The sequence below is a fragment of the Vidua macroura genome, chromosome 13 (genome assembly GCF_024509145.1).
Source record: "Vidua macroura isolate BioBank_ID:100142 chromosome 13, ASM2450914v1, whole genome shotgun sequence".
Classification (NCBI taxonomy): Eukaryota; Metazoa; Chordata; class Aves; order Passeriformes; family Viduidae; genus Vidua; species Vidua macroura.
In genome coordinates, this window is record NC_071583.1 from 14,267,333 (window position 1) to 14,291,715 (window position 24,383).

Consider the following 24,383-nt stretch of genomic DNA (forward strand, 5'->3'; position numbering starts at 1 on the left):
TATGCCTCTAAACCTATCTGAGTATGTTTAACATCAAAAGGAGAAGAACACTGGAAATTGGTAAATTCTCTGACCAGCTCCTTATCAGGCACCTGAAGTACACAAATGAAAACACTTCCTTTACCTTTGCAGCCATCCCACAGATAAGTGTCAAATACCTTTTACTTTGGTTACTCGCTTCAGCAGTGACCCTGCCAAGCTCACTCTGTGATACCAATGGCAAGAGGTTAATGGCAATTGCTTCCTGACTTTGATCTTCATCCAGATTGTACAAGGACTTCACTGGGAACAAGAATGAACTGCAAGGAAAGACACACAACATCTTGTTGGCACCTTCAGTTCTCAGTGACAAACACTACCAATGCTTTATTTGTGATTAGCATACCCATGCACTGTGGGGCTGAGATCCACCACAAAGTCACTGGGAAAATCCTCCACCAAACTCTTCCCAAATTCATCCTGTTATAAAGAAAAGAAAAAAAAGGGGGCTCAGTGAAGAAAGCTCCAACAGCAGCAGTGGAAGATGCAGAAATAAGGCCAAGCAAAAGTATCCTGGAACCATCACAGTAATGAAGTCCCATGGCTTGCAAAGAGAGCCAAGGGCTGCCTTTAGAGATAGAACCAGGAAACATTGCTAAGTGTGCACAACCAATTTCTTCCCTGCTCTTTGGATGTGGGCTTGACTATAAGTTCCAGAGTGATGCAGAAGCAAAGCAGCTGGCTGGAAGAAGAAAGTAGCCCACATGTAAAAGGAGTACCCAGCAGGAAGAAAGATCTCTCCAGTGGCCTTCACAAACCTCTTCGTATCACCATAAATACCATTTATTTATTAACATTAATGACTGTGGCTCTTCCAAGATCTTAGGGATCAGATAGTCTTAAATAGTCTGACCCAGAAACCAATTTCTATACTAAGTTTAAAGTTCTTTCAGATTCTATTTCTGTCTATGAATAGGAACAGCACGCTCTGAAATGTCACTTAATTTCCTTTAAAAGGCTTCCCCGTTGTCATGTAAAATTTCACAAAAAAGAAACTGTTAAAGCACATGAGCAAATTCCTGTTAATGAGGAATCTGCCACAATCAAAAAAAGCCAAGAGAGCTAAATGAGGATTTTGTATCTGACCAATCTCTCACAGAACAAAACAAATTCCCAGATTGGAGTGAAATCCTCAAATTGACTCCATATCTTGCCAATGTTTGAAAAACATTTTTTCTGAAGAACTAATGTAAGTGATTAAGTTCAAATTGCTCTGCAACGTACTAAGAGCTGCAAGTCCAAATTGCCCTTCTGCTTCTCAATCAAACTGGCAAACTCGTCGTAGTACAGAGCCAAGACCTCTGGTGTTTGCTCACAGCAGAAGCCCACAAGGTCCAGCAGGGTAGACAGCTGAAAGGAGAGAAAACAGTGCAGAAATGGGTAAGGTAAATGGATCCAATTCAAGCTTTTACCTTCAGTCCTTTTTACATTAATTTATTGTGAGGCATATTCAAACCTTCATCTCTAGAGTAACAACCCATGGTGAGTATTCTTGAATAGACAGATTTAAGAAGGAACAGGGGCCTTTTAGTGTCCTCTGCCATTAAATAACACAAAGAGTCTGCCCAGGATTAGTCTTAAATATACTGCCAGCAGAGAATAAGGTTATTTAACAGAAGCTAAGGAAAAAGTCTGCTAGGCCAGTCCTGTGCAACAGAACTACTTTCTCTGGATGGCCTGAAAGGCACAGCTACCAAAGCTCAGAGGATGGCCATGTCACCTTTGGCTCACTGAGGCAGATTGTCCTGCTTCTTTCCTTTGTATTTGAAATAACAACTGGACAGAAGACTTTCACTAAATGGCTGCAGTGCTGCTTGTTCTGGTGTAGCAGAGGCAACACCAGCAGGCACCTTTGTTTCTCCAAAGCCATTTTTAATAGACTCTTGGCTCTGCAGTCAATGTACAAGAATCCCAGGCTCAGGAAAGCCAACTCCCAGACCCACAAAGTACTTCAGTTAAGATTGCTCTGGATTCCCACAGATTGCATTTCCAGTCACCCCTCCTTGCTGACCATATCCTCCCTATATCCCACACTGCCCTATTCTTGGCACTCACCTGCCCATCACGCTCACTGTTCAGCTCTGGTCTCTCCAGTGAAGCAGCATCTCCTTCATTCCTGAAGCAATTGATAACTTTGCTGTTGTGGCACAAGACTCAAAAGACAGCAAAACCCATCACACACACAAGGTTCTTCAGAAATTGGAGAATTACACATTAAAAAGTTTTCTTTGGGACACATTAGAAAAGACCTGGTGCTGTTTGGGACTTCTTCTTTTTCAGACTTCCCTGGACTCAAACACAAAGCACCTCAGGTTATTCAGCCTAGAGCCAGAAGCTGATCTGTAGTCAGTCCACCAGCGTTAAATTTTTTTCCAAGCAACAGGTCGTGCAGTGTGGTCAAGAGATCCACAAATAGGCATTAACAAGGAATTTGGGATGCCTTTGAGACCAGCAGCAGGTGAGCAGCAATGCACAGGCTGAAATACCAAACACCACAGTATGCAGAAGAGAGTTTTAAATTCCTGGATTTGCCCAAAATGTGCATGAACTAAAAGGCAATGCCCTCCTCTCTTTGTTTCACTCCAGGCTTGAACTGAAAGCCATGTTAAATTAATCTTTGCTACATTTTCTCTCACCTTTTTAATGCCACGCTGCCTATCATGGAAACAGCACCAATAATCCCCATTTGTTTGTGGTTGGGAACCGTGCTGGAGAGCCATTTCCTGATCACCATGTGCATATCATCCTGAAAAGAGACACAGACCACGTCACCACAGAGGTACCTGTGTGCATCACTCACAGTTCTATTGGCATCTTCACTTATTGTCATCTCCAATGGCTACAGAGGGATGGTGTATTAGGATTACAGCTTAAGGAATGCACATTCTGACATTTCAGTTATTATGAAAATACTGGTCCCAACTCCAAGTAAGGTTGTAAGCAGCATTAAAAGTGATTTCGTTTGACTTTTTTCTAACTACTACACAGAACATGTAGCTGGTCCAGGTTTCAATTATAATTAATAGAAGAGTATGTTAAAAAAACAGCAGATGGTCTTGGAGCCTGTCACACACAAACAGCAGCTGCAGAGCTGCACTTCAAAACACTCTCAACTTCAGGAGGCTGAGGGATGGAGCAGTTTGTGGTGAAGGTCCAAAGACAATCTATGCGGTGCAAGGAAAAACTCCTAATCTACCTGCAGAGATCCTCATGTCTAAGAGGCATCAGCTTAGAAGAACACTTAGAGAAGGCAAAGAGGAAGCTGGCTCTCAGGATACTGATTTCTTTGCTGACCTACCCCTGGAGTCTTCAGTATCACTGAGGATAAGAGTCAAATTGCCAAACTTGGACCTCTACAGTTACAAACTCTCAGCTCAAAATAAATTCGAGACATTTTTCCTCTTCTTTTCACAATTTCTGAGGGTGACAGGCAGAACATCCTGATGGCAAGTCCTTCTGGGCTGCAAAGTCACACAGTGTGTTGCCAAGGCAATTTTCACAAGTCACACAAGACTCAGGGTGGGAGGTGAGGAAATCACAGAGGAAGCTAGTTCAGAAAGGAGCTAAACCTGCCATACAACTGGGAATTTTGGCAGTGAAGAGCTCCAATTTAACAGGGTGAGTGGGAAGGACAAAATGGCTATAGACATGCTGTTTTACATGCCACAGACCAATCAGAAGGAGAGGAAGAGCACTTTTCCTTTATAGGCTCAAGTTAGCATGTGCAAACATACCTACAACTACAAACTACACAGGGACTCAGTGAAAGATAAACAGTCCTAATTTCTAAGAGCTGAACTTTATGAATGGGAAGATTTTAAACCCTGACATCCCTGTTGTGAAATAAATATATTTGAATTATTTCTTTATCTGCTATGCTCAAGAATTCAGAAATTCAGACAAAGGTACCACCACTGTTATGCTGCAAATGAATCACACAAGGTATCCTGTGCAAGATGAAGGTGGATTTAGACAGACCAGGTTTGACAGCTTCTTGTGTTTAAATCAGAGGCACAAGAGATGTGGAGTCTACCACTTCACAGCACAGTACTCTACTCTGTGCAGTTCAGCTCTTCTAACAAGAGTCTTTGTTTCCTCTGGTGTGCAGAATTTAAGTGGCTGAATCAATACAAACATCTCAGTGAGGAAGCTGAACTGTTTTGTGAAGGCTTCCAAGTGATGGAGAAACAGAGCAGCACAAGGAGGCTGCTGAAGTTACACTTTTGCAAACCTTCAAGGCTCAGCTAGACAAAGCAACAATCAACATGACACCATGCTGGTGACAGTCCCACTTTGACTGGGAGGTTAGGTTAGGGACTACCATCAGTACCCTTCCAACAACATGGCTAACAGCTCTGCCTTTCTCAGACATGCAAGAGAAGGGGACCTTTCTGGGAAAGATGAGAGGCAAAGTCACTGTGATAAGCCCTTGATATCAGGGTGGAAAATCTAGAGCCACAAACTGGTTTGGAGACTCCTGGGGAGAGGAGAATTTTAAGCTCAAGGCTATCCTGACATCAATCCCTGTTCATAGATGATGCCAGTATTTAGTTAACCTAGCAGAAGAACCAAGGCACAGACTGAACAACTTTCAGTTGTGTCTCTGCTTACCTGAATGTAGCTCCCTTCTTGCTTCTGGCTGAATGCTAAAGTGCTGAGGATGTAGAAAAGCTTCCGGATCTGGCAGGGATTCAGTTTCTGTGTAGAGTCTAAAATGGTCTGTAAGAGAAGCCACAAACTAGCTCAGAATATCAAGAATCCCTTTCTATATTCTCAAAAACACATTAATTGTCAACCTCAGAGAAGATAATTAACTTTACCTTTTTTGTACACGCATTAAAAAGCTACATTCAAATTAACCATACATAAATGCCAGATTATTGCTCTGGCCTTAATTATGGGAGTTCATTTTATCAGAGGCTGAATGGGAAGAATAATTTGGCTACCATAAGCATTTTGGGAATGCTCAGGACAGCTGTCTATTTTCTATCACAGGATTGGTCACAGGATTCAAAGTATTTGACAAGCAAGTAATTACACAAGTCATTTTCCTTTAACAATCAGCCAACTATAAACAGCAAAAAGTATACAGCTTTCCCACAATGTATAATTAAATCACTAATATTAAATAGTTAATATTTTGAGAGCACCAAAATATCAGAGTGGTGTGGGAATACCCACACCCACTCTCTTCAAGGGCTCTTAAATACAAGCTGTCCTTAAGCTACAAACCACCACATGGGGGAGTGTTCAAAAAAAGTACTGTTACATGCTTGCCTTGCTGTTTAGCTCTTCCCTCAATCTCCACTTTTACTACTTTTGGAAATAGGCAATTGGGCAGGTCTGACCCTGCTTATGATTCTTAGAATTCAGTAGTTCATTTTTTTTCTCCCAGCTGAGTACTTTCTTCTTTTAAATTTTAGGATATGTCTTTTTCCATCTCTGCAAGCAATTTTCTCTTAGGATTCAAATACTGGCTGAAGTACTGTCAGCCTTTCAATAGACAGAATGGGCAGTCCAAAAAAGGGAGCAGGTTTTTGCCAAGTTTTGAAATAGCTCATGTAAATAAAGACAACATTTCCATTGTAGGCACCATTCCATGCCTGTAATTTAAGCATTGTCCTGCTAAAGGGAATTGTCTATCTCAATTTCCTCTGTCAAAAAATCATACAGTCCTATCTTACAGTTCACACTTTGACAGCAGATACCTTTCACTTCTGACCACTGCCTTTCTCCAGGCAGAAAAGCTTTACAGGTACAAGTTTTTCCAGCACCTCTATTTGGAGAAGTACTGGCCTATTCTGGATCTGAGGCAAAGTGGTATAAGGGACCCAAAATCCAGTATAAACCCAGAAATGCACATACCTTCACAAAGGTGGCATAGCGCATCAGCAGGGATGTGTGCAGCACCACCAAATCCGTGAGCACATCCAGAGAAATGTCCAGTTCTGTCTCAGTTCCACTGCACACATGAGTCACCAAAGCAGTCACAACCTCCTAAGGAAAAAGCCACCAAAAGAACCACAGTGAAACATCAACAGAAAAATGCCTGCCTTGCTCTGTTCATATGAACTATGTTGCTCAAGTACAGATAACCACAGTAATCTTTGTGCTTGAAGTCACTTGCTACCAGTCTTGCTGTGATTGTTGCCCATCTTCTTCTTGGCCTGCTCTTTGGCACAGACCTCTCTCCAAAGGCTTCCAACTGCCTGAAACCCTGTCCCCTAAAGGATCATAACATACACTCCAAAAAAAGTGCAAACCTAAATAAACAGCTGCCATCCATCACACTGTACCTGCTGGCAGTAGGAGTCGAAGGCTGCAAAAGCTTGTTTGTACATGCAGCTGCCAAAGGAGACCACAGCTGGGTGAGCTGAGTGCAGAAATGTCTGAGCAAGGGCTAGGATTGAAGGGAAGAAGTCTTTGATAACCTGAAATACAGACACCATGAAAGAGGAGATTACTGTTGCTTGTTTTCAATATATCCAATGCTGAGGAAAGCTCAACTCCAAAAAACTACATGACAGTTACAACAGAGGACATGTGCCTTGGGACACTGATCTGGACTAAAAATTATAAGAGAAGTACATGAACATTACTGGAAAGGTATAAATAATGCAGCACAGGGCTAAATCATCATCTGACAAGATCTTTGAGATATAAAGGAGAGAGTCCCAAAGCAGGATCAGCACTGACCGTTGAATGGTTTTGGAAGGCATTCTGCATCAGCTGTTCTGGCATGCAGCCCAATCGGATTTTGCTCCTCAAAACCTTCTCAGTTTGCTTCCTGTTCCTGGTGTTTGTAGAATGGATTAGCAGCAAAACTATCAGATCCAGAACCTTTTAGAGGAAATAACCACCACTCATTATGCTGAAATATTAAACAGTCCAGATAACTGCAAGTCAAAACTTGTAAGTCTAAACTGAGAAGAAAAAAAGAGCTCAGAAAGTCCTAAGAGTCACAACTGAAATAAAACTTTTTGAGTACAACAGGACACAATTAAAGCAGGATAACTCTGCCCCTTAACATTAGGATGGGATAAACCAAGAGTCACAAAGAAAATGGATGGTTGTTATATTTGGAACAAGTTCAATACCAAGAGAACCGTCCATGAAACATCACCGGCAAGTTTCTGGTTCAAATACAAAATTCTCTTCATCTACAGCCACGAAGAAAGCCCTTGAGAAACCAAGAGAAGAGGACACTTACAGAGCAGAACTATTACCTTATGGTCAGACACAGATGTGCTGTTCTCAATAGCCTGGAGGAAAAAAAAAAAAAACAAGGAAGCTGTTAGGCTACAGTACAATACTATATTCCAAAACCAAATCAAAAAAGGTGGACACCAAAAGTCTCTGACACCTTGCTCACAGATTTCTCTCCTCTATAGCAGGATACACATCAAAGCAAACTGGATCTTGCCAACAACGGAGAATCCAGAAGGCATTAAAAAAAAATAGCTGAAAACTGAGTTTGAACGGACTTTCTCAAATAACATGAAAGGAACTGAAGTACTGAGTAATGAGGACAAGAAACAGCCTCATGGTTTACACTGAAATGCAATTTAAAATTACATTTAGCCTAATACCAGCTGATACTGATTTCTAGCAGGACATTTTCAAGCACCTTAAGGCTTCACATAGCTCAATCTCAATATATGGGTATACCTTTTTCCTGTCTTGTAGAATGAAATGTGTATCAGTAAAATGAAAGGCTAACATTTGTCTTTTAATACCACATTTGATTACAAGAAAGGCTCAGGCTCAATCAAGGAGCCCAAATAAATAAGGAAACAAGGACTGAAGCATGTATCTTACCTTAATCCATGCTTCAGAGACATCTTTCTGAAATCTCACAGCTAACTTGATGACATCAAAAAGTAGCTTCACACAGTTCTGGCTGGTGGTTACTTGGCTCAGGGAAGAGCTGCAAATCATCAGAAAAGAGGAGACTCAGTTCCTGCAAATACTGTCACAGAAGGAGCAAGGCAATCCAGCAGTCACAGCAGTTACTTAAAGCAGCCATTGTACAGAGGGAATGCTCTGGAAAGGATAGGGAGTTTCCCAAGAGGGTCACAGAATCAATGGAAAACATACTGGAGTGAACTCCAAACAGATAAACTGGTAGCAACATTATTATAAATGAAGTTGCTTATCCCCATGCAGACATGGAGGCAGATGGCTCAAAAGGAAATAGATCCATGGCAGGGGAAGTTGGCTGGGCAAGGAGTGACAAATGTATTGTATTAGCACCAAGCAGGAAGGAATAAAGGTGTCTGTGCCTTTCCACAGGATAAATTAGGCTCGTGTATGTAGCCAATTGTGCCAAAGAGACTAGAAGAGGAACAGTTTAAGTTCTCTTGTCTCATCCTACACTTGGAGAATCGGGCAAACTTGTTTAAGTACCTGGCCTGGACTTGGCTTTTAATCTTCTTCTGGGAACTGTGAATCTGCAGGGGCAGAACACATGATGATAGATCCAAGCTCTTACGAAGATCAGAAATCACCTGTAAAGCACAAATCCATATACAAATCACTGTGACAAATGAGAGAAGGACACAAAAAGCTGAGGAAAAAAACCAACTTCCCATAATAACCCTAAAATTACAAATCAAAACTCATATATTTGTAAAGATTCACAAGTATTTAATCATGCACAAATTCAGTTTTCTTTAATTTAGAAAATGAACCAGCAACACTTTTCACCTGTATGTCATACAAAATATAGAATTTTTTAAGACCTACTCTGTGAAATTCCCACCTGTATCTGCTTGACATTGCTGTTAACTGTTTTTATTCTGTTTAGCAGCTGAGCAAGAGACAATACATGACAGCCTCAGGAATTCTGGGACATGCAAGTTTACCAACATGACAGCTATTCAAATGCAGTGTACCAGCATAGACTGGTTTCCATGTCATAGGCACAATCTTTTTTTACAGAGGTCTCCCTGAAAGGTTTGGGCAGATCACAAAACTCATTTGGCTTAGGCTGAGGCTTCCTCAACATATGAAACAAAGTGTGTTTGATAGCTCAGCAAGGCTGGCTTTGATCCCTGGCAATATTAAAATTTTACTTGAAAACATAAAAAACATACAGCTCTGTGTGTGAAGCAACTTCTCTCTGTTAAACCATACACTGGTGTGGAAAATACACACTTCATTATGAAAAAGTTACTGTACCTCTACTGCATCTGCTGCCTTGACATTTTGGAGGATGAATTTTACTACTACAGGCAAATCTTCCAGTTTTACTGAGGGCACAATGGTCATGGCAGACTGTCGCACCTGAGGAGAGAGCAACACTCCATCAGCTGGAAGACAACACTTCACAGAAACATAGTTATGCTAGTAGGAAGGAATCCTTGGAGACTCACAGTCCAGCCTTCTGCTCAGGGCAGGAATATTGTCAGTACTAGATCAGATTCACCTTGGCTTTGCTGAGTCTTGAAGGATGGAGGAAACCTCCAATCCCTGCCACCACTTTGATAATTTATATCAATGCTGCAGACCCTAACTTGTTTTTCCAAATGTCCAACCTAAACCTCTTGTGACCACTGCCCCTTATCACTCTTCAACAGGAAGAGCTTGGCTCCACCATTTTTTAACTGGCTTTCAAAAGGGAAAAGTATAGAGGACGTGTAGCCTGCTACGCAGCATCAGCCTTTTGGGACTATGTAAAACACTATTTATGCACTCAAATGAACCAATTTTCTTTTATTCATAAGAAGCCCAACTTCAAAAAGTGCAGCAATGCAACATATCCAAAAGGCACAAGGCACATCATCATCTCTTCTCCTTTATCAGCACTCTGCAGAGAAAACCTATTTAATCACCAATCTGCCTTTCCTTTCCTTAGTCTGGTCACTGTATTTAAAAAAGATGAAATATTGACAATAAGACGGTTTAAGACAGGTAGTAAAAAATTACTGCAGCAGGACAAAGTGCTTCTGCACTTGTTAAAACAGCTGTGATGGAAATTCCTGGCTGTTACAGTATGCATTCAGAAAACTTCTCTCTGCTCTTTGCTGAGCCCTCATACATGTTTCAAAAACCAGCTTTAGCTTCTGACCTCTTTCCAACTTCAGGAGCTCAGGACTTTTGAAGGCCTACAGGAGTCAGATTTAGCAAAATACTGGGAAAGAAGAAGCAGTTCCAGCTCTCGTGTTGCTAAGCAGGGGCTGGGGTCTGCTGAAGTGCTCAGTAAACCTCTCACCTCAGCCACAAGTTCTGCATCAAGATCCAGACGAGAAAGGGCATCCAGGATTGGCACTGTCAGCCGTCTGCCCTGCTTCAGCAAGCAGCTTATACATAGGGAAAAGAAAACAAATGGTCTTCTAAACAAAACCAAGTAAAATCTTTACATTTAGTAAAGATACTAAATGTATCTTTAGTGTATTGTATGATTCCAGTAGTTTTTGTGGTCACTGCAAAAAAATAAATCTCTGAAACTGACAACAACATATGCCACTGGCATTATGGAAAGCTTGTGCTCTAAATTATTACTCCTCATGTAAGAACTGCACCTGTCTTTAACAGCCTCATGGAATTTCCCAAAACTCATATAATCATTCTTGGCTGACATCTCAGTTTCTTACAAACTTTCTCTAGTAAGAAGCTGTACCTCTGCTGCAAATTTTGTTAGTTGAAAAACAGCTCATCTGCAGCATCCTGGTAACTCTGTCTGTGCTCCCTAACTCATTAGAAGTAATGAGTTGTTTTCTGCATCAGAAATGGGTAGAGGCTATTGAAAATATGGAAATAAGTATGCCTTGCTGATACTGTTTGGATCTCAGCTTTCAAAATACACTAACAGAGAAAAGAGAAGTCTGAGGAGTTTGATTAGCACAGGAAAAATGTGTGGAGTTTTTTTATCTAGAAGCTGAGGCAATAAACTGAGAATGAAAACAAAGTCACAATTTGAGAGGGTACAAGGAATAGGATGCACTGCTTGAAGTAATAATCTGCAACAGTGATCACAGGTTTGAAAAGGTAATTAACATCAGAATGTAAGTGATCTGTGCAATAGTAAGAATTAGAAACACTTAGACTACTCAAATTATTGTGTAAAATGAATACATTATTGACAAAGATATATGTAAGGACTAGCCTAAGTCAGTGCTCCCTGGGAGGATAACTCTTGGCTTTAGGTTCCCCAGTTGTTTGGATCAGTAAATATGCTTGAGAAAAATATATAAAATAGCCAGAAAATTCTGTTTCATGCACACATTTACTGTGTTGTGGGTCTGGGTTTATTTTTATTAATAAAAACCATGTTGATCCTTCCCACAGCAGAATCCAAGACAAATCAGAAGTTGTCAGTAGTAATATCCAAGTGACTGATCAGAGACTATCCAGCAGAAGTAGTGAGTAAACTGGATGCTACCTTTGCTGTCTTCAGGTAGTCAAGAGTTTAATAATAATTTAGATAAAAGCAGTTTTGGAGCATTGTCTAAATGCAATGTCTTTTGCTGGATTGCCTGTGCTCTCTTTAGGAGCATAACAGTACAAATGGAATGTCCTAAGACAGTGGTAGGTGTCCCCAGATATTGCAGTTAACAGGAGCACAGCGCTGTGCTAATACTTCAGTCAGCCCCAGAGTAGCTTGCATTAATATATCTTGTCCTTTTCTGCTGAGTGCAAGGGGGAAAAAACAAAACAAAACAAACCCTCCCAACCAAATCATCCATACCTGAGCTCTCTGGCAACCTCACTTTGCTGGGAATCCTCCAGGATTTCAGGTAAACTGGTGATAATATCATGCTGGATTGGTACTGGAGAGACACTAACCATCTGCATTAACTTCCTGACCAGATCCTGCAGACAAGAGGAGCACTGGTGAAATGCACAAATCTCTCAGCACAACAACATTATGCATCTAAGGTCCCTCAGTGCAACATCTGCCTGAGTTTGTGGCAACTGCTCCTTAACTCATTGTCTGGCTGACATCATGAAGCAGAGCATAGATTTTTGTGGAACAATGGTATTTTACAGCTAGGATATAATGATCTTGGTGAGCAGAGGAAACTGGAAAACACAACAAACTTCTCAGTGTTTAGTACCCCTGTAGAGAGTAACCCACAGAGACAAACTCAGGGAAAGAAGGAAAAGAATCACCAGAGCAGGAACAGAGAATTCATCCTCACATGCTTGCAAGCATCCGGTACCTTGTTAAAAGTAAACAAGAGAGGATTGTAACTTTCTGCCAGCAACAGCTTTAAAATGGGGTCATCTGTGTGAATACACAAGCACAGATATAAATTTATGTAAAAGAAGAGTTAGAGCAAGGAAAGAAGAAAAATATAAAAGATGTTCAGAAGTCACTCAAGGCACACATAACAAAACAGAAAAATAATTAAATCTCTCCTTCAGCATGTGAATACAAAAACAACATCAGTTCTCATCAGCACAATAATTCAATCTAATCCCACCTGAGAGGCATTCCAAAAGTTGTTTGGAAAAAGCATCCATGTGATTGCACCTCTGGCACCCACCTGGCTGTCAAGGAGCCTGTCAAGCCACTTAAACTGATTGACGATGAGCCGGGGGAAATTTGTTCCAAAGGTGCCCACACTGAATCAGCAGAAAAGGATACACAGCTTAGTCAGACCTACAGACTCAAAAGCTCTGCTGCTGGTCAGCAAGACCAACTAACCCCATTCTTAACTGGTCATTAACACATAGAAAGAACTTCACTCTTCTTAAAGTTTGATAGGAGACAAGTGTAACAATATCCATTTTTCAGAATTACCAAATGATTCACAGCACAATTAACAGCTTATCACTTTTACATCCAAGATCCTTTAGAACTGTTGGGTGAAAACAGTTCAATTCAATTCAACAGCAGAATTCTTGGGTGAAAACAGACCTTGTGACTATGTTAAACTCTCCTCAAACAAGATTTCAGTCTGAGACAGTTTCTTGGACTACACCCCACCCCTGTGCAGCATTTGTATCCTGTATTTCAGCACTGGAACAAATATTGCAGCAGGAACAGCCTCAGCTTCTTTCTGGCCCTTGGCCTGCCCTACTAACTCTGCAGTGAGCATCCAGGGCACAGGAAGAAGAGATTAAGTGGTCAATTCTTGCTTGTGTTACACCTCAAGATCTCACTCCACTGTAGTGTTCTACACCAAAAACCAAGAGATGCTCTTTCAATTTCCCTTGTTTGAACACAACTTGCAATTTCAAAAGGAGATCTGTCTGCATTTCTCAGTCTCCTAAAACTCTGCCAGCAGCCGTTTCTATTTTTTTAATGATGAGACACTCTGTAGTCCCTCTGCTGAAATAATTCCTAAGTTTCTGTCAGCAGCTGTGAAAAGCACAATCAATCAATGCACAATGTCTGCATTTCACCTTCTAGAAATGTGTCTTCTGCTCTATGGACTCACAAATTTAAGGTCATGGTACCACACAGATTATTTTACACAGGTATGAAAAAAAACCCCACATCAGTGCAAACTGCCAGTCAGGTAAATTTGAAGTAACAGCTGAAGTCAAACAGATGGTGATTGTCCAAAAGAAATTCCATTTTAAGGCAGAGAGAAGCCAGTTTATACTGTTTATACTCACATGTCAAAAAAGAATTCGGGTATCTTTTCTAGCAACAGTGTTATGACAGCAGGCTAAAAGAAAGGAAAAAGGAAAGGAAAAAGACAATGTTAGGGTGATTTACTGGTTGTGCTGTGGTACTGTCACCAAAACTGACCTTTAAGAAAAGATGAAATACACACAGAGAATAAAATGTTTGAAAGGCTCAATAAAGTATTTCCTGTGTAAGAAATCTCTTGCCTAATACCAGAAACGAGGCACACAGCCTAAGAAGTGAAAACCACTTTTCAGAGGGTGGCATAAACTATCCATATAACCCAATAGAATATGGCCATATGGGCAGGATGTACAATCCCTCTGGGCCAATGAAGCTCTCTTTCTCAGACCCTGAGCTGCTCTTCACCACACAGGAAACTAAAGCATCAATTTTAGGTAAGTTTGAAAACAGTGCCCAGCTCTAGCACTTATAATCACTTCCTATGTGGAGAATGTTTTTTTATCTCATCAGAATTTCCTATGGTTGACCTGAGCCATCATCTCTCTTTCTGCCCCTGTTCACCTCTGAGAAGAGTCTGACTCTGTGTTCCCTACACCTTGCAACCAGGTATTTGAAGACCATGAAATTTCCCTTAATCTTCTTTTAAAACTGAATAAACCCAGTTCCCTCTGTCTCTGCTGGTCTGCCATGTGTCTCAGGCCCTAAGCATCTTTTTGTCCCTACAACAACAAACTGGACACTATTCCAGATGCAGCCTCACTGCCTGAAAACCAGTTCTATTAATCCTTTACTTAAGTAAGCAAAATGTTCCCTACAATCAAAACCATTGTAAAGAGCAAGCTAAGGTTCCCATACCTGTAAGATCTTAATCCCAAGAAGCAGTTTAAAGAGGCTTTCACAATATGAGTGCACCAGATTCCTGCAAGAGGAAAGATTCCACTATAGTTGTGTCAAAAACATTCTGGGAGAAGAGGCTGTAGCTCTTCCCATGACTGTTTCTTTAAAAAGGAACATACAATGACTTGTGGTAACACATGGTAATCACAGACACACACAAAAAGATTTAAAACTTTAACTCTGAACCAGCTCATTCTCTACAAGACTAGAAATGTGAAAGTCTGTGGTGAAGCTGTATCTCCTGGAAAAAAAAATCTTGAAAAGGAATTGTCCCTCACCAGCCCTGGCAAATTTTTTTCACAGTATTTGGTTGTTGCCATAAAATGCCATGGAATCCAAAGTGTGCCATGGGCAGACAGTAAATTCTGTGACTTAAAACTCTAAAGTCTCTGCAATTAAACAGCAATGGACTACACCAGCCATCCTGCCTTGGTGTGCACCAGTTGCAGCCTTCAGCTGCACTCTGGTCACTGTCACAGCACATAACTAGAGACTGGCTCTGACTGAAGGGGAAGGCAAAATACATTTTCTCTACCTCGACCCCTCAGTCCGTACAGGAGTGCACGGCAAGAGGCAGTTCTTGAACTGGTTCCTGTCCTTGATGTGAGATTCCAGGCCACTGATGAACTCCTTCACAACCTGCAAAGCAGAGAGAAGTTATCCACCCTGAAGGGACACCCCCAGTCAACTGCTGTCCTTTAGGATGCATTTTGCAAGCAGATGATGAGAACCAGGAAGAGCCAACCAGGGAACTGCAGACAGAAACTGTGATGGAAGGAATGCTGGATAATAAATGAATGCTAGTCTAGATAATTTCCAGAGGAAACAGTGATTGCAAAGTAACTCTAAAGCAAAAGTCTCACATTTTACTTTGATTTAAAAAGGCTTTGCCTTTCTTCCTGCTCAGCTGAGACAGCAACATTTAATGTGATGAGGGCTGCACCCAAAAAACATTTGCAGTCAAATCATTGGCCCCAGGACTTTCACCCTGGACTTGCTGTCTGGGGAGGAGCATCACATCATGGCAGTGTTAATGCTGCCGGCTCCCACCCAACACAAACCAAACCCAGCTTCCACCAGAAAGCTATGCAAGTGATTTGTCTGCTGTAAGAGTCTTTGTCTATTGAATAATATTGAGAATGAAAATTACTTTGACAGTCATAAAAACTGTGTGACTAAAAGGCTGGAACAGAAGCACTAAGAGAACTGGAAAATCTGAACCACAGAAATCCAAGATAAGCTGCTGTGTTGCACACTTTTGAATGGGACTAGCAGGGACAGGCAGATGCATTTGCATATTTTCCTACTCAGCAAACAGCTTTAAAGGTGGCTCCTGCCAAAGTTACTTACAGCTGGGTAAGTAGGGTGCTTCTCCAGGGCCAGGCAGAGCTTCTTCTGGAAAGTTATTTGATCAACAGCTAAGGAGACAGTTTAGAAAGGAAATAGAGAATGAGACACAGTCTGTCCATACAACATCACAACAGCTACACCAAGTACAAGCTCTCAAGCCCATCCACCAACATTTTGTATTTGCTCTTTTGAGAAGTCCAGCTGGCAAAAGCCTGAGTGGAATCAGCACTTGTGCTTTCTCTAGTCAGGGCTGAGAGTAGCATTGAAAACACTGAATACAGGGCTTCCTGAGGGCCTTGCCTGAAACAAAAGGCAACAATGCCACATTTCTTTCCCCAATTCAGAGCTCCTGCCTCTGCAATTCAATACTGTAATCACAGACGCAGTCTAATATTTTTCTATATATCTCCAATAATCCTTCAGAAGCCTTTAGACTTAACAGGTATACACCAAAAGAGGTGGAATAATGAGTTTAGGTGATGCACTGAATTCAGCAGGAACAAGAGGTATATAACAAATAAGAGGCTAAATGAGGGTTTGCTTGAATTTTGAAACAAGCTGGCTCAAGCACTTTTGTGCTGCAAGTAAAACACATCATTACTTTGTACCATCCATCCTTGCAGGTTTTGATCTAAATCAGAAATATCAAATGTTGAACTCATACCTATTTCATTCTGTCCCTCCCCAGCTTTCAGCACTATTCCTGATGTCCTGAGGAGCTCTTCAAAGACTCCCTCATCCTCCAATCCACAGAAGGCAGAGGCATTTTCCTTATCAGAAATCCGTGACTTCTTCGTTTCTGAGAAAACAAGACATGCTGCATCAAATATATAAAAAACCAGCAGTGTCATTAACAATCAGCATTATCAAAACTGCCATTTTGCCTTGCCCCCAGCTTGGGAGCTGTTGCCTCTATTAATGGGTCTCCACCCCACTAAGATGATACCCAAGCACCTACTTGGCAAGTCTGTCTTGCAGCTCTCTTCAGAAGCATCAACTTTTGACAATTTCCTTTTTGAAACCATGGTAACAAAACCTCTGTTGTTGCCTAAAAAAATGCAGGAAAAAGACAAGTGTTTTATTCATCTCCTTTTTAAGCAGATCTAGAATGTATTAGTGAATAGCAAAAGGGAATGTGACAGAATTTGAGAGTGCTCAAGGAAAGACATTGCCTGGGTAACCAATATCACACCACATTTTTCTGCTGTACAGGTTGAAATTTTAGAGCTTGTTGTATTTAAGTAGCACAATACATCCCTTTCTCTAAAATTCAGTTCCTTATAAAACAAGGCTTGGCCTTCCATTTGGACACCAGGCAAATTAAAGTGAGCAACTATGAGGACTCAGATTGCATCCACTGAGCTAAACTCAAGACTCTCTCCACATGCCTGGACAAAGCAACAAAGGATTCACAGATGGCTGTTCATGAGCCCAAACACATTAAGTGACCCTGTTCATGTCCCTAACCACAAATCATAGCCAGTGAGCTCTGTCAGCACAAACCTCCTTCTCACCCATCCTCTTTTGGGGGGTGGCAACAATTAAAAAGAAAAAAAAAAACCTTGACTCACCTTTAAAACTTAAAGGTCATTAAAAAGAGATGTGTGTGCATCTCATGCTAAATTTCAACTGCTTTGCAGACGCTGGTAAAATGAGTTACTTAAAATATCAGCATGGAAGTGGAACGGTTAAAAACCAAAAGTGCGATGAGCCTTTCAGAGCTGTTTCAGGTGTATAAATATCTGAAAGATGGGTACCAAGGAGATGGTGCCAGACTCTCTTCAGTGGTGCCCAGTGACGGGATAAGGAGCAATGGCCAAAACTAAAACACGAGAAGTTTCACTTCGACATGAGCAAAATCTTCTATAGGTTGTGGATGGCAGAGCACTGGAACAGCTGCCCAGGGAAGGCGTGGAGTCCCCTCCCTGCAGACATTCCAAACCCACCCGGACCCGCTCCTGTGTCACCTGCTCTGGGTGGCCCTGCCTTGGCGGGGGGGCTGCACTGGGTGATCTCCAGAGCTCCCTTCCAGCCCCACCACTGCTGCGATTCTGTTCGGGGTGCGAGGCGCAGCCTGACAGCCCAGCCAGGGTCAGGCTGGCCCCTCTCCATCGCACCTACTGCCAAAGGCTGGGCAGTGCCTGAGGCGGCCGTTTCACCTCTCCTCAGCTCAGCCCACCTCACCTGAGCCGAGCCGAGCTCACTTCCCGTCCCCTCCGGGCAGGCCAGGGCAGGACACGCCGCTGTCCCCTCTCGCCGCTGTCCCCTCTCGCCGCTGTCCCCTCACGCCGCTCCCGCCACTCGCGCTCGAGTTTCCCGCCAGCGGCGCGCGCTGACGCCGTTCCGCCGGCGGCGGAAGGGCCGGGCCCGGGCCCGGTCCCGGAAGCGGAAGCGGGGCGTGCGGCGGCGGCCCGGTGTCGGCCGGAGCCGGGCCCGAGGCGGCACCGCCGCGATGAGCGAGCCCGAGCTGCTGCTGGACTCCAACATCCGGCTATGGGTGGTGCTGCCCATCGTCTTCATCACTTTCTTCGTGGGCATGATCCGGCACTACGTGTCCATCCTGCTCCAGAGCGACAAGCGCCTCACGCAGGAGCAGGTGTCCGACAGGTCAGGGCCCGCCTCACCCCCGCTCCCCCCGGCCCGGCCCGGCCCGGCCGCTAACGCCGCGTGTCTCTCTTCCAGCCAAGTCCTGATCCGGAGCAGAGTCCTTCGGGAAAATGGAAAATACATTCCAAAGCAGGTGCGGACCTGCGCGGTCGGGCTTTACAAAGAGGGTGGCTGGGAAAGGAGCACAGAGCGCGGGGCTCTGACCGGGCAGTGCCGCGGGAGCAGCAGCGCCCGCCAGGGCCCGCGGGGTCGGACGCTGCCGGGTCACCCCTGGGCCAGAGCCGTGTCCAGGAGTGCAGATTGCTAGGAATTCTGGACACAGCACCGCCATATATGTCTCTTCCTTGACATTTATGTTAGCTGTCACTGCTCGATGTTTTAACTGCATGCTGACATGAGATGTGCCTCCAAACTGCTGCGTTTAATATCTACCAGCAAGCACACAGGGATGTAATGCTAGCTTGGGATAACCTGGTGGTCATACAATGTCAGCTGAAATGTGTGCTAAACTAAAAATGCATCGCTCATGTTGGCTCTGTTGGTACCAAATGTGTGTTTTGTGAAATCCAGAGGTCAGTTGGGTGAGTGAAAATGTTCCATGTATCAGTATTGGTGCTCCACCAGCACAAAGGATTTGCACAAAACACTGAAAGCTCTTAAATTAGCATGGGTTTCTCTTCAGAGAATTCTTATCATTACTTTAAGAATTTTAAAAGGCAGGGATCTGGTACTCTGGACGCAGAAAAATGTGAGGAGCTTTAGAACACATGGGCAGTGAGACATCTATCCCAGGAAGGTGTATTGTGAAAGAACTCACAAGATGTCTGAATGTCTGAGCAAGAACTAATGCTTCTGTCCTTTTACTTCTTACGGTGTTGGCATTGTCTTTCTCTGCTTTCAGTCTTTCCTGTCCCGGAAATATTTTTTTAATAACCCCGAGGATGGATTTTTTAAGAAAACAAAAAGAAAGGTAGTGCCTCCTTCACCAATGACAGGTATGTTAAGGTACCCTAACTGCAGCCAGGTAGAAAATCCCGTCAGTGTCTGCTGAGGGTGAAGGTCAGTCAGCTTTGCAGGGAGCTCAGGCAGTGTGAGGGAGGGGGTGGGAGTGAGATCCCTCTCTGGGATAACAAAAACATTAGATGGCTTCACGTTGCTTAACTTCAGCCTTGAGCTGCTTGCAGCATCTCAGGAGACCTGACCTCCTCAGGGTAGCCAGGACTGGGAGTCCTGCTCGTGTCTCCTTTTGCCAGTGCTTTGCTCCAGCTCCCAGGGTCTTCTCTAAAGTGTTTTAATTTAACTAATGTATACATCAAAATAGGAACAGGTCAGCTCACAGAGGGGCCAGGCAAGTTCAGAGATCTGGGGCAAGGGATGGGGTCAGACACAGCACAGAACACAACACCTCTGTGGCAGCAGCCACCACCACACTGGCTGCTCATCTCATTTTGCAAAGTATTGTCAGCAATGGAAAATTACAGATACTGGGATAGGAGTGTTGTCTCGTGTAGTTTCTTAATTAAATTATCTGACATGTAATGACTTGTTTCTCTTTATTGTGATGTGCTGCTATTTCACATCCCATCTATGATTTGCAGATCCTACCATGCTTACAGATATGATGAAAGGGAATGTAACCAATGTTCTGCCTATGATCCTCATTGGTGGTTGGATCAACATGACATTTTCAGGATTTGTCACAAGTAAGTGTCTGGAATAACATGGGTTTGGCTGTGTTTCTGTGACCTTTAGAGTCTGAGCTGCATCAGAGATTTGCTTCTCTACCTGAGAGCAGTCAGTTAAAAGCAGCATAAATTTGGCTTGTGGCACTGCTGCTCTTCACTCCACAAACTGCACAGATTTGCTTGTCCCATTGCAAAGGGTGGAAATTGTTTTCTGAGTATTGGCCATGGTCTCAAAGAAAATAGCTCATGTACTTGGGAACAACTGTAGTGACAAAACCAGTATTTTATTAAAACTGTCTGAAATTCAGGTTGATACAATGGATTTTCCTCTGAACTTATCCAGGGAATTGGTTACTGTGTGGAGCGTACACATCAAAAATACTTACTTAAATTCATAATTCTTGGGTTTTTTTGTTTGTTTGGTTGTTTTTTTTCCTATACTGTTACTGTGGTAGCTGTTTCTTTAACAAGGGACATTCCCTTTCAGTCACTGAAGTACTGTGAAAGGTACCCCACCTGTGAGGGTTTGGTCACCTGATTAAGTTTCAGAAAGTCTTTTCATAGTGAAATGAATACAGAATGCAGCTTTTTCAGAAGTCCAAGTTAACTTTTTATTGTACACATTGCACTCAGACTACATTAGATGTAATAAAAGAACTACCTGCTCACTTTGCCCTGTGCTTTGCAATCATGCAGTGTCACTTTGTCAAAGTGGGCGCTTTTCTTTCTTTATCCTGCAGCAAAGGTCCCGTTTCCCCTGACGCTGCGTTTTAAGCCAATGCTGCAGCAGGGAATTGAGCTGCTCACTTTGGATGCATCCTGGTAAGCCCCTGTCCTTAGCAAGCAAGGTCCAGTTCCCACTTGGAAAATGTTGAATGTGTTAATAGCCCTTGGATAGTTTGTGTGTGCTGATGAAATGAGGTCATGAGCCAGCTTTGAACTGACAACAACTGTGCGTGTTCTGATTTGTCAGGGTGAGCTCTGCTTCCTGGTACTTCTTGAATGTGTTTGGACTCAGAAGCATTTATACTCTCATCCTGGGCCAAGATAATGGTAAGGCACTTGCCATTTCTGGGAACAGGCTGCCCTTCCATGGGATGTTGTCTGAGGGAGGCTGGGGAAAAGATTTCTGGGTTTCTAGCCAAGAAGCTCCTGAATTCTTCTCTTTCTGTGAAGTCACTTACTGTCCATGGGCCAGGTTTCACATCACCTGCAGCAAGCACCCAAATCTCCTGCATCAGCCACTGGCTCGCTCATAAACTTCCATGGTTGTTAGCCCAGGCTTTCCTTCCCATCAAATCAGTGCAAAAGTTTTGCACTCGGGTTTGTTTTATTTCTAGCAAGTACTGGTTTTAAGGAGAACTGCAAAGATTTCCTAATGTTAGATGTGGGGCAGGACAGATGTGCATTGGGAACAGAAAACTATTTTCCTCAATTTTTCTGCATATTTTATGTAAATCTGGCTAAGACAGAGCAGGTGGGAGAAAGATGTCTTGTGAGGACTTCTGGCACAGCAGTGTTGCACTCTGGCTGTTGTTGCAATGTTCTCATCTATCGATAAAAGCCTTCCCAATGGCACCATGCTCCAGGGAATGCTATTTAATAACACAGAAATCAACCTCTCATTTCTCATTTGTAGCTGCAGATCAGTCCAGGGTGATGCAAGAACAAATGACAGGGGCAGCAATGGCCATGCCAGCAGATACTAACAAAGCATTTAAGGTACAGTATTCCCACCTGCATTCCTGTTTGTGCGAGCTTGCAGGGTCATAAGCTGCATGTAACTCATTGTCTCCCTGTGTCAAGTAAGGGAATTGCTCTGGATTCCTGTTCCTAAAATTAGAGCTGACAGCTTATGAAGGCTGTGGGAGTTGCTCTGGGTCTGGCAGAGCCCAAATACCCTGAAGTAAACCTGACAGATCAGCCATCGCTGGTACAAAAGCTGAATTTATGTCCCATCCTCTGCTTTTGCTGAGGAAGAGGGTTTTATACCTTGAGGTATAGTTCCAAAGCAGAAGCTGGCTCTCCAAAAGTTGTGTTAACAGTGCAGCTGAGCATGAGTCCAGCAGGCACCTGATCGAACTTGGGTAAGAAAATCAAGTAAGCCAGTCAGTTCAGTGGAAAATCCATCAGGAATTTACTGTCTTGAAGTTCTCCTAAAGCATTTTCCATAGGCACTTGCTTGTTAGACTGCCTCTGCCTTTCACAGGCAGTGTTTATGGCCAGGTTTATGCATGAAGGACAGACCTGGTTTCTGGTTTTGTGTACTGTAGAAGAGGTATAGCCACACATAATCTGCTGCCTGGAAAGTTGGGATGGTCTGCTCCTGCAGTTTGTTTTCAGTAATCTTCCTGGTTAAAAATCCCACACTACCCAGGCAGAGGCTCAGCCAGGGAAGAGGATGCTGCAGTTGGCAGCAGTGCTAGAGCACTGGCTATTCTGCCACACTCAGCACTGAGGTGCAATTCCAGCCAGTACTGACTCCACTTCCACCCAGTACTGGCTCTCCACAGCATTTCTGCCAATTCAGCCTTGCAGGGACCAAAACCCACTACATGTTCCAGCAGAAACAAAAGGGGGAAAGCCCATATTGCAGGAGAAGTGTTCTGGCCAAGAAATACAAATCTCTTGCTGGGCATCATGTGACATGGTTTGTTTGCAGGCTTTGTGCACAAGTCTGTGATCAGGTACAAAATTTTTGGCCTCTTACCTGTTGTTATCAAGTACCTCTGAACTAAAGAATTACATCACTGCAAAACACTTGGCCCACCAGAACAGTACTGGCTGCATGGACTGTTCCAGAAGGTTAGAGGGTTGGCAGAAAGTAGATAATGTAGTTTTTCTCATTTCTGTGATGCAATTTGTATTGAGTATAAACCACTGATTTCAGAGAGTTGACAGGATTGCCAGGTTTTTAATAGAATCGGTGTTTGTTGCAGTTTTTAAAGCAAGCACTGCTTTGTGTAGTTCTTGTCTAACTAATCCTATGTTGCTTTTCTTTCTCTACTTCTGTTCACTGCCAATGCAGACGGAATGGGAAGCCTTAGAATTGACAGATCATCAGTGGGCCTTAGAAGATGTAGAAGAAGAGCTCATGGCAAAAGACCTCCATTTTGAAGGCATGTTTAAGGAAGAACTTCAGACCTCCATCTTCTGAATTTGAGAATATGCTTTTGTCTCTTCTTGTAAAAGTTATTTGAAAAGAAATCTGTTATCTAGAACTATATAATGTATTTTAGCAAGGCTGCAATTAAAATAAAAACATCATGTTCAGAACTGCAGCGCCCTCACTTTGATTTGAGCCCAAAGACACACAGACACACTATTTCCCCATTAATTTAATCCTTCCCAAGTCCATTTGTAAGCACCTGAGTGCCCACACAGCCTCTCCTGCCTGTGAGCAGGGTGTTGCCAAAGAGTGCCTGGCTGTTAATTACTGAGCCAGGTGGGATAATAAATTCTTTAAGCTGCCCACCTTGCACTGTAGAGAACAGGGGCAACTGTTCCTGGCTAATCCCTCTGTAGAAACTCCTCAGACCTCTTTCCTAGGGAGAACAGTCCCATCCTGGAGAAATGCTTTGCAAAAAGCTCTTCCATACTCTGGCTGTTATTTTTTTCCCCATTCTTTGTTCTGAGCACCTTTTCCTCAGGGTGAAACTGTAATTCCTCTTCAAAGCAGGAGCTGAGCCAGGACTGTGACACTGATTTTCTGTTCTCACCAAATAACTTCCCAGTGAAGAGGGAAGCTGCCCCTGTGCTTTCCCTTCTTTCCATGATGGGTTTCACACCATGTTTGGGAGGTCAGCCCTTCACAGCAAAGCTCAGCAGCTGCTGTTTTACATTAAGGCTCATTAACCCTCAGGAGCTCCAGCTGAGATCAAGATCCTCTGCTCTCACACTGTAATTTTGGCATGAAGACTTCAAATCTTCTCACATGGGTTTCACAGCCCACCCTGACCTGCAGGACTGGGACAATGCCACACACAAGCCCATTGCACTTCCTCAGCTTTTCCCAGCCTGCTCTCACGAGTGTGTTCACGTTGCCTTGAGGAGGAAATTACAGAGACTGCAGGACAACTACCTCAGTGGCAGCCCTGGTACCCCTGGAGAAAATGGACAGAAGGAAGACCAGGACCTCTCAGGGGTCTGCAGAGGAAAAGGAAGGATGAAACCATAGCTGAGGCTGCCCAGTGCCACAAAAAGGCATGGACAACTTAGCTAGAGCACCAGGTACCAGCAAGCCAGCACTGCAGGGAGAA

At 43.2% G+C, this 24,383-nt stretch overlaps 2 protein-coding genes across 2 annotated transcripts in view; one reads left to right on the forward strand and one right to left on the reverse strand.

Annotated features, from left to right (window-relative positions):
- FANCD2 (FA complementation group D2) overlaps positions 1–18,101 on the reverse strand; it is a 35,657-nt gene extending 17,556 nt beyond the window's left edge. Inside the window, exons 1-23 of the mRNA XM_053989754.1 lie at positions 18,017–18,101; positions 16,791–16,880; positions 16,497–16,631; positions 15,833–15,900; positions 15,018–15,121; positions 14,441–14,504; positions 13,609–13,661; positions 12,531–12,609; positions 11,729–11,853; positions 10,253–10,340; positions 9,220–9,324; positions 8,446–8,546; positions 7,858–7,966; positions 7,266–7,301; positions 6,736–6,879; positions 6,336–6,470; positions 5,905–6,036; positions 4,651–4,758; positions 2,676–2,785; positions 2,095–2,155; positions 1,264–1,389; positions 386–459; positions 159–299 (exon numbers count right to left, since the gene is read on the reverse strand). Of these exons, the coding sequence (XP_053845729.1) occupies positions 159–299; positions 386–459; positions 1,264–1,389; positions 2,095–2,155; positions 2,676–2,785; positions 4,651–4,758; positions 5,905–6,036; positions 6,336–6,470; positions 6,736–6,879; positions 7,266–7,301; positions 7,858–7,966; positions 8,446–8,546; positions 9,220–9,324; positions 10,253–10,340; positions 11,729–11,853; positions 12,531–12,609; positions 13,609–13,661; positions 14,441–14,504; positions 15,018–15,121; positions 15,833–15,900; positions 16,497–16,631; positions 16,791–16,857 (2,165 nt within the window). The 5' untranslated portion in view covers positions 16,858–16,880; positions 18,017–18,101. The remainder of the gene's footprint in view (positions 1–158; positions 300–385; positions 460–1,263; positions 1,390–2,094; positions 2,156–2,675; positions 2,786–4,650; positions 4,759–5,904; positions 6,037–6,335; positions 6,471–6,735; positions 6,880–7,265; positions 7,302–7,857; positions 7,967–8,445; positions 8,547–9,219; positions 9,325–10,252; positions 10,341–11,728; positions 11,854–12,530; positions 12,610–13,608; positions 13,662–14,440; positions 14,505–15,017; positions 15,122–15,832; positions 15,901–16,496; positions 16,632–16,790; positions 16,881–18,016) is intronic.
- Positions 18,102–18,208: 107 nt separating this feature from the next.
- On the forward strand, positions 18,209–23,400 carry EMC3 (ER membrane protein complex subunit 3). The gene is made up of 8 exons (XM_053989649.1): positions 18,209–18,439; positions 18,515–18,572; positions 19,341–19,434; positions 20,038–20,142; positions 20,865–20,946; positions 21,098–21,177; positions 21,764–21,846; positions 23,153–23,400. The coding sequence occupies exons 1-8, from the start codon at positions 18,285–18,287 to the stop codon at positions 23,279–23,281; spliced, it is 786 nt and encodes a 261-aa protein (XP_053845624.1). The 5' UTR covers positions 18,209–18,284; the 3' UTR covers positions 23,282–23,400.
- Positions 23,401–24,383: the final 983 nt, after the last annotated feature.

Coding starts and splice junctions, on each gene's coding strand:
- EMC3 (XM_053989649.1), top strand. CDS start 18,285: ATGAGCGAGCCCGAGCTGCTGCTGGACTCCAACATCCGGCTATGGGTG. Junction 18,573..19,340: donor GAAAATACATTCCAAAGCAG/GTGCGGACCTGC, acceptor CTCTGCTTTCAG/TCTTTCCTGTCCCGGAAATA. Junction 21,178..21,763: donor CATCCTGGGCCAAGATAATG/GTAAGGCACTTG, acceptor TCTCATTTGTAG/CTGCAGATCAGTCCAGGGTG.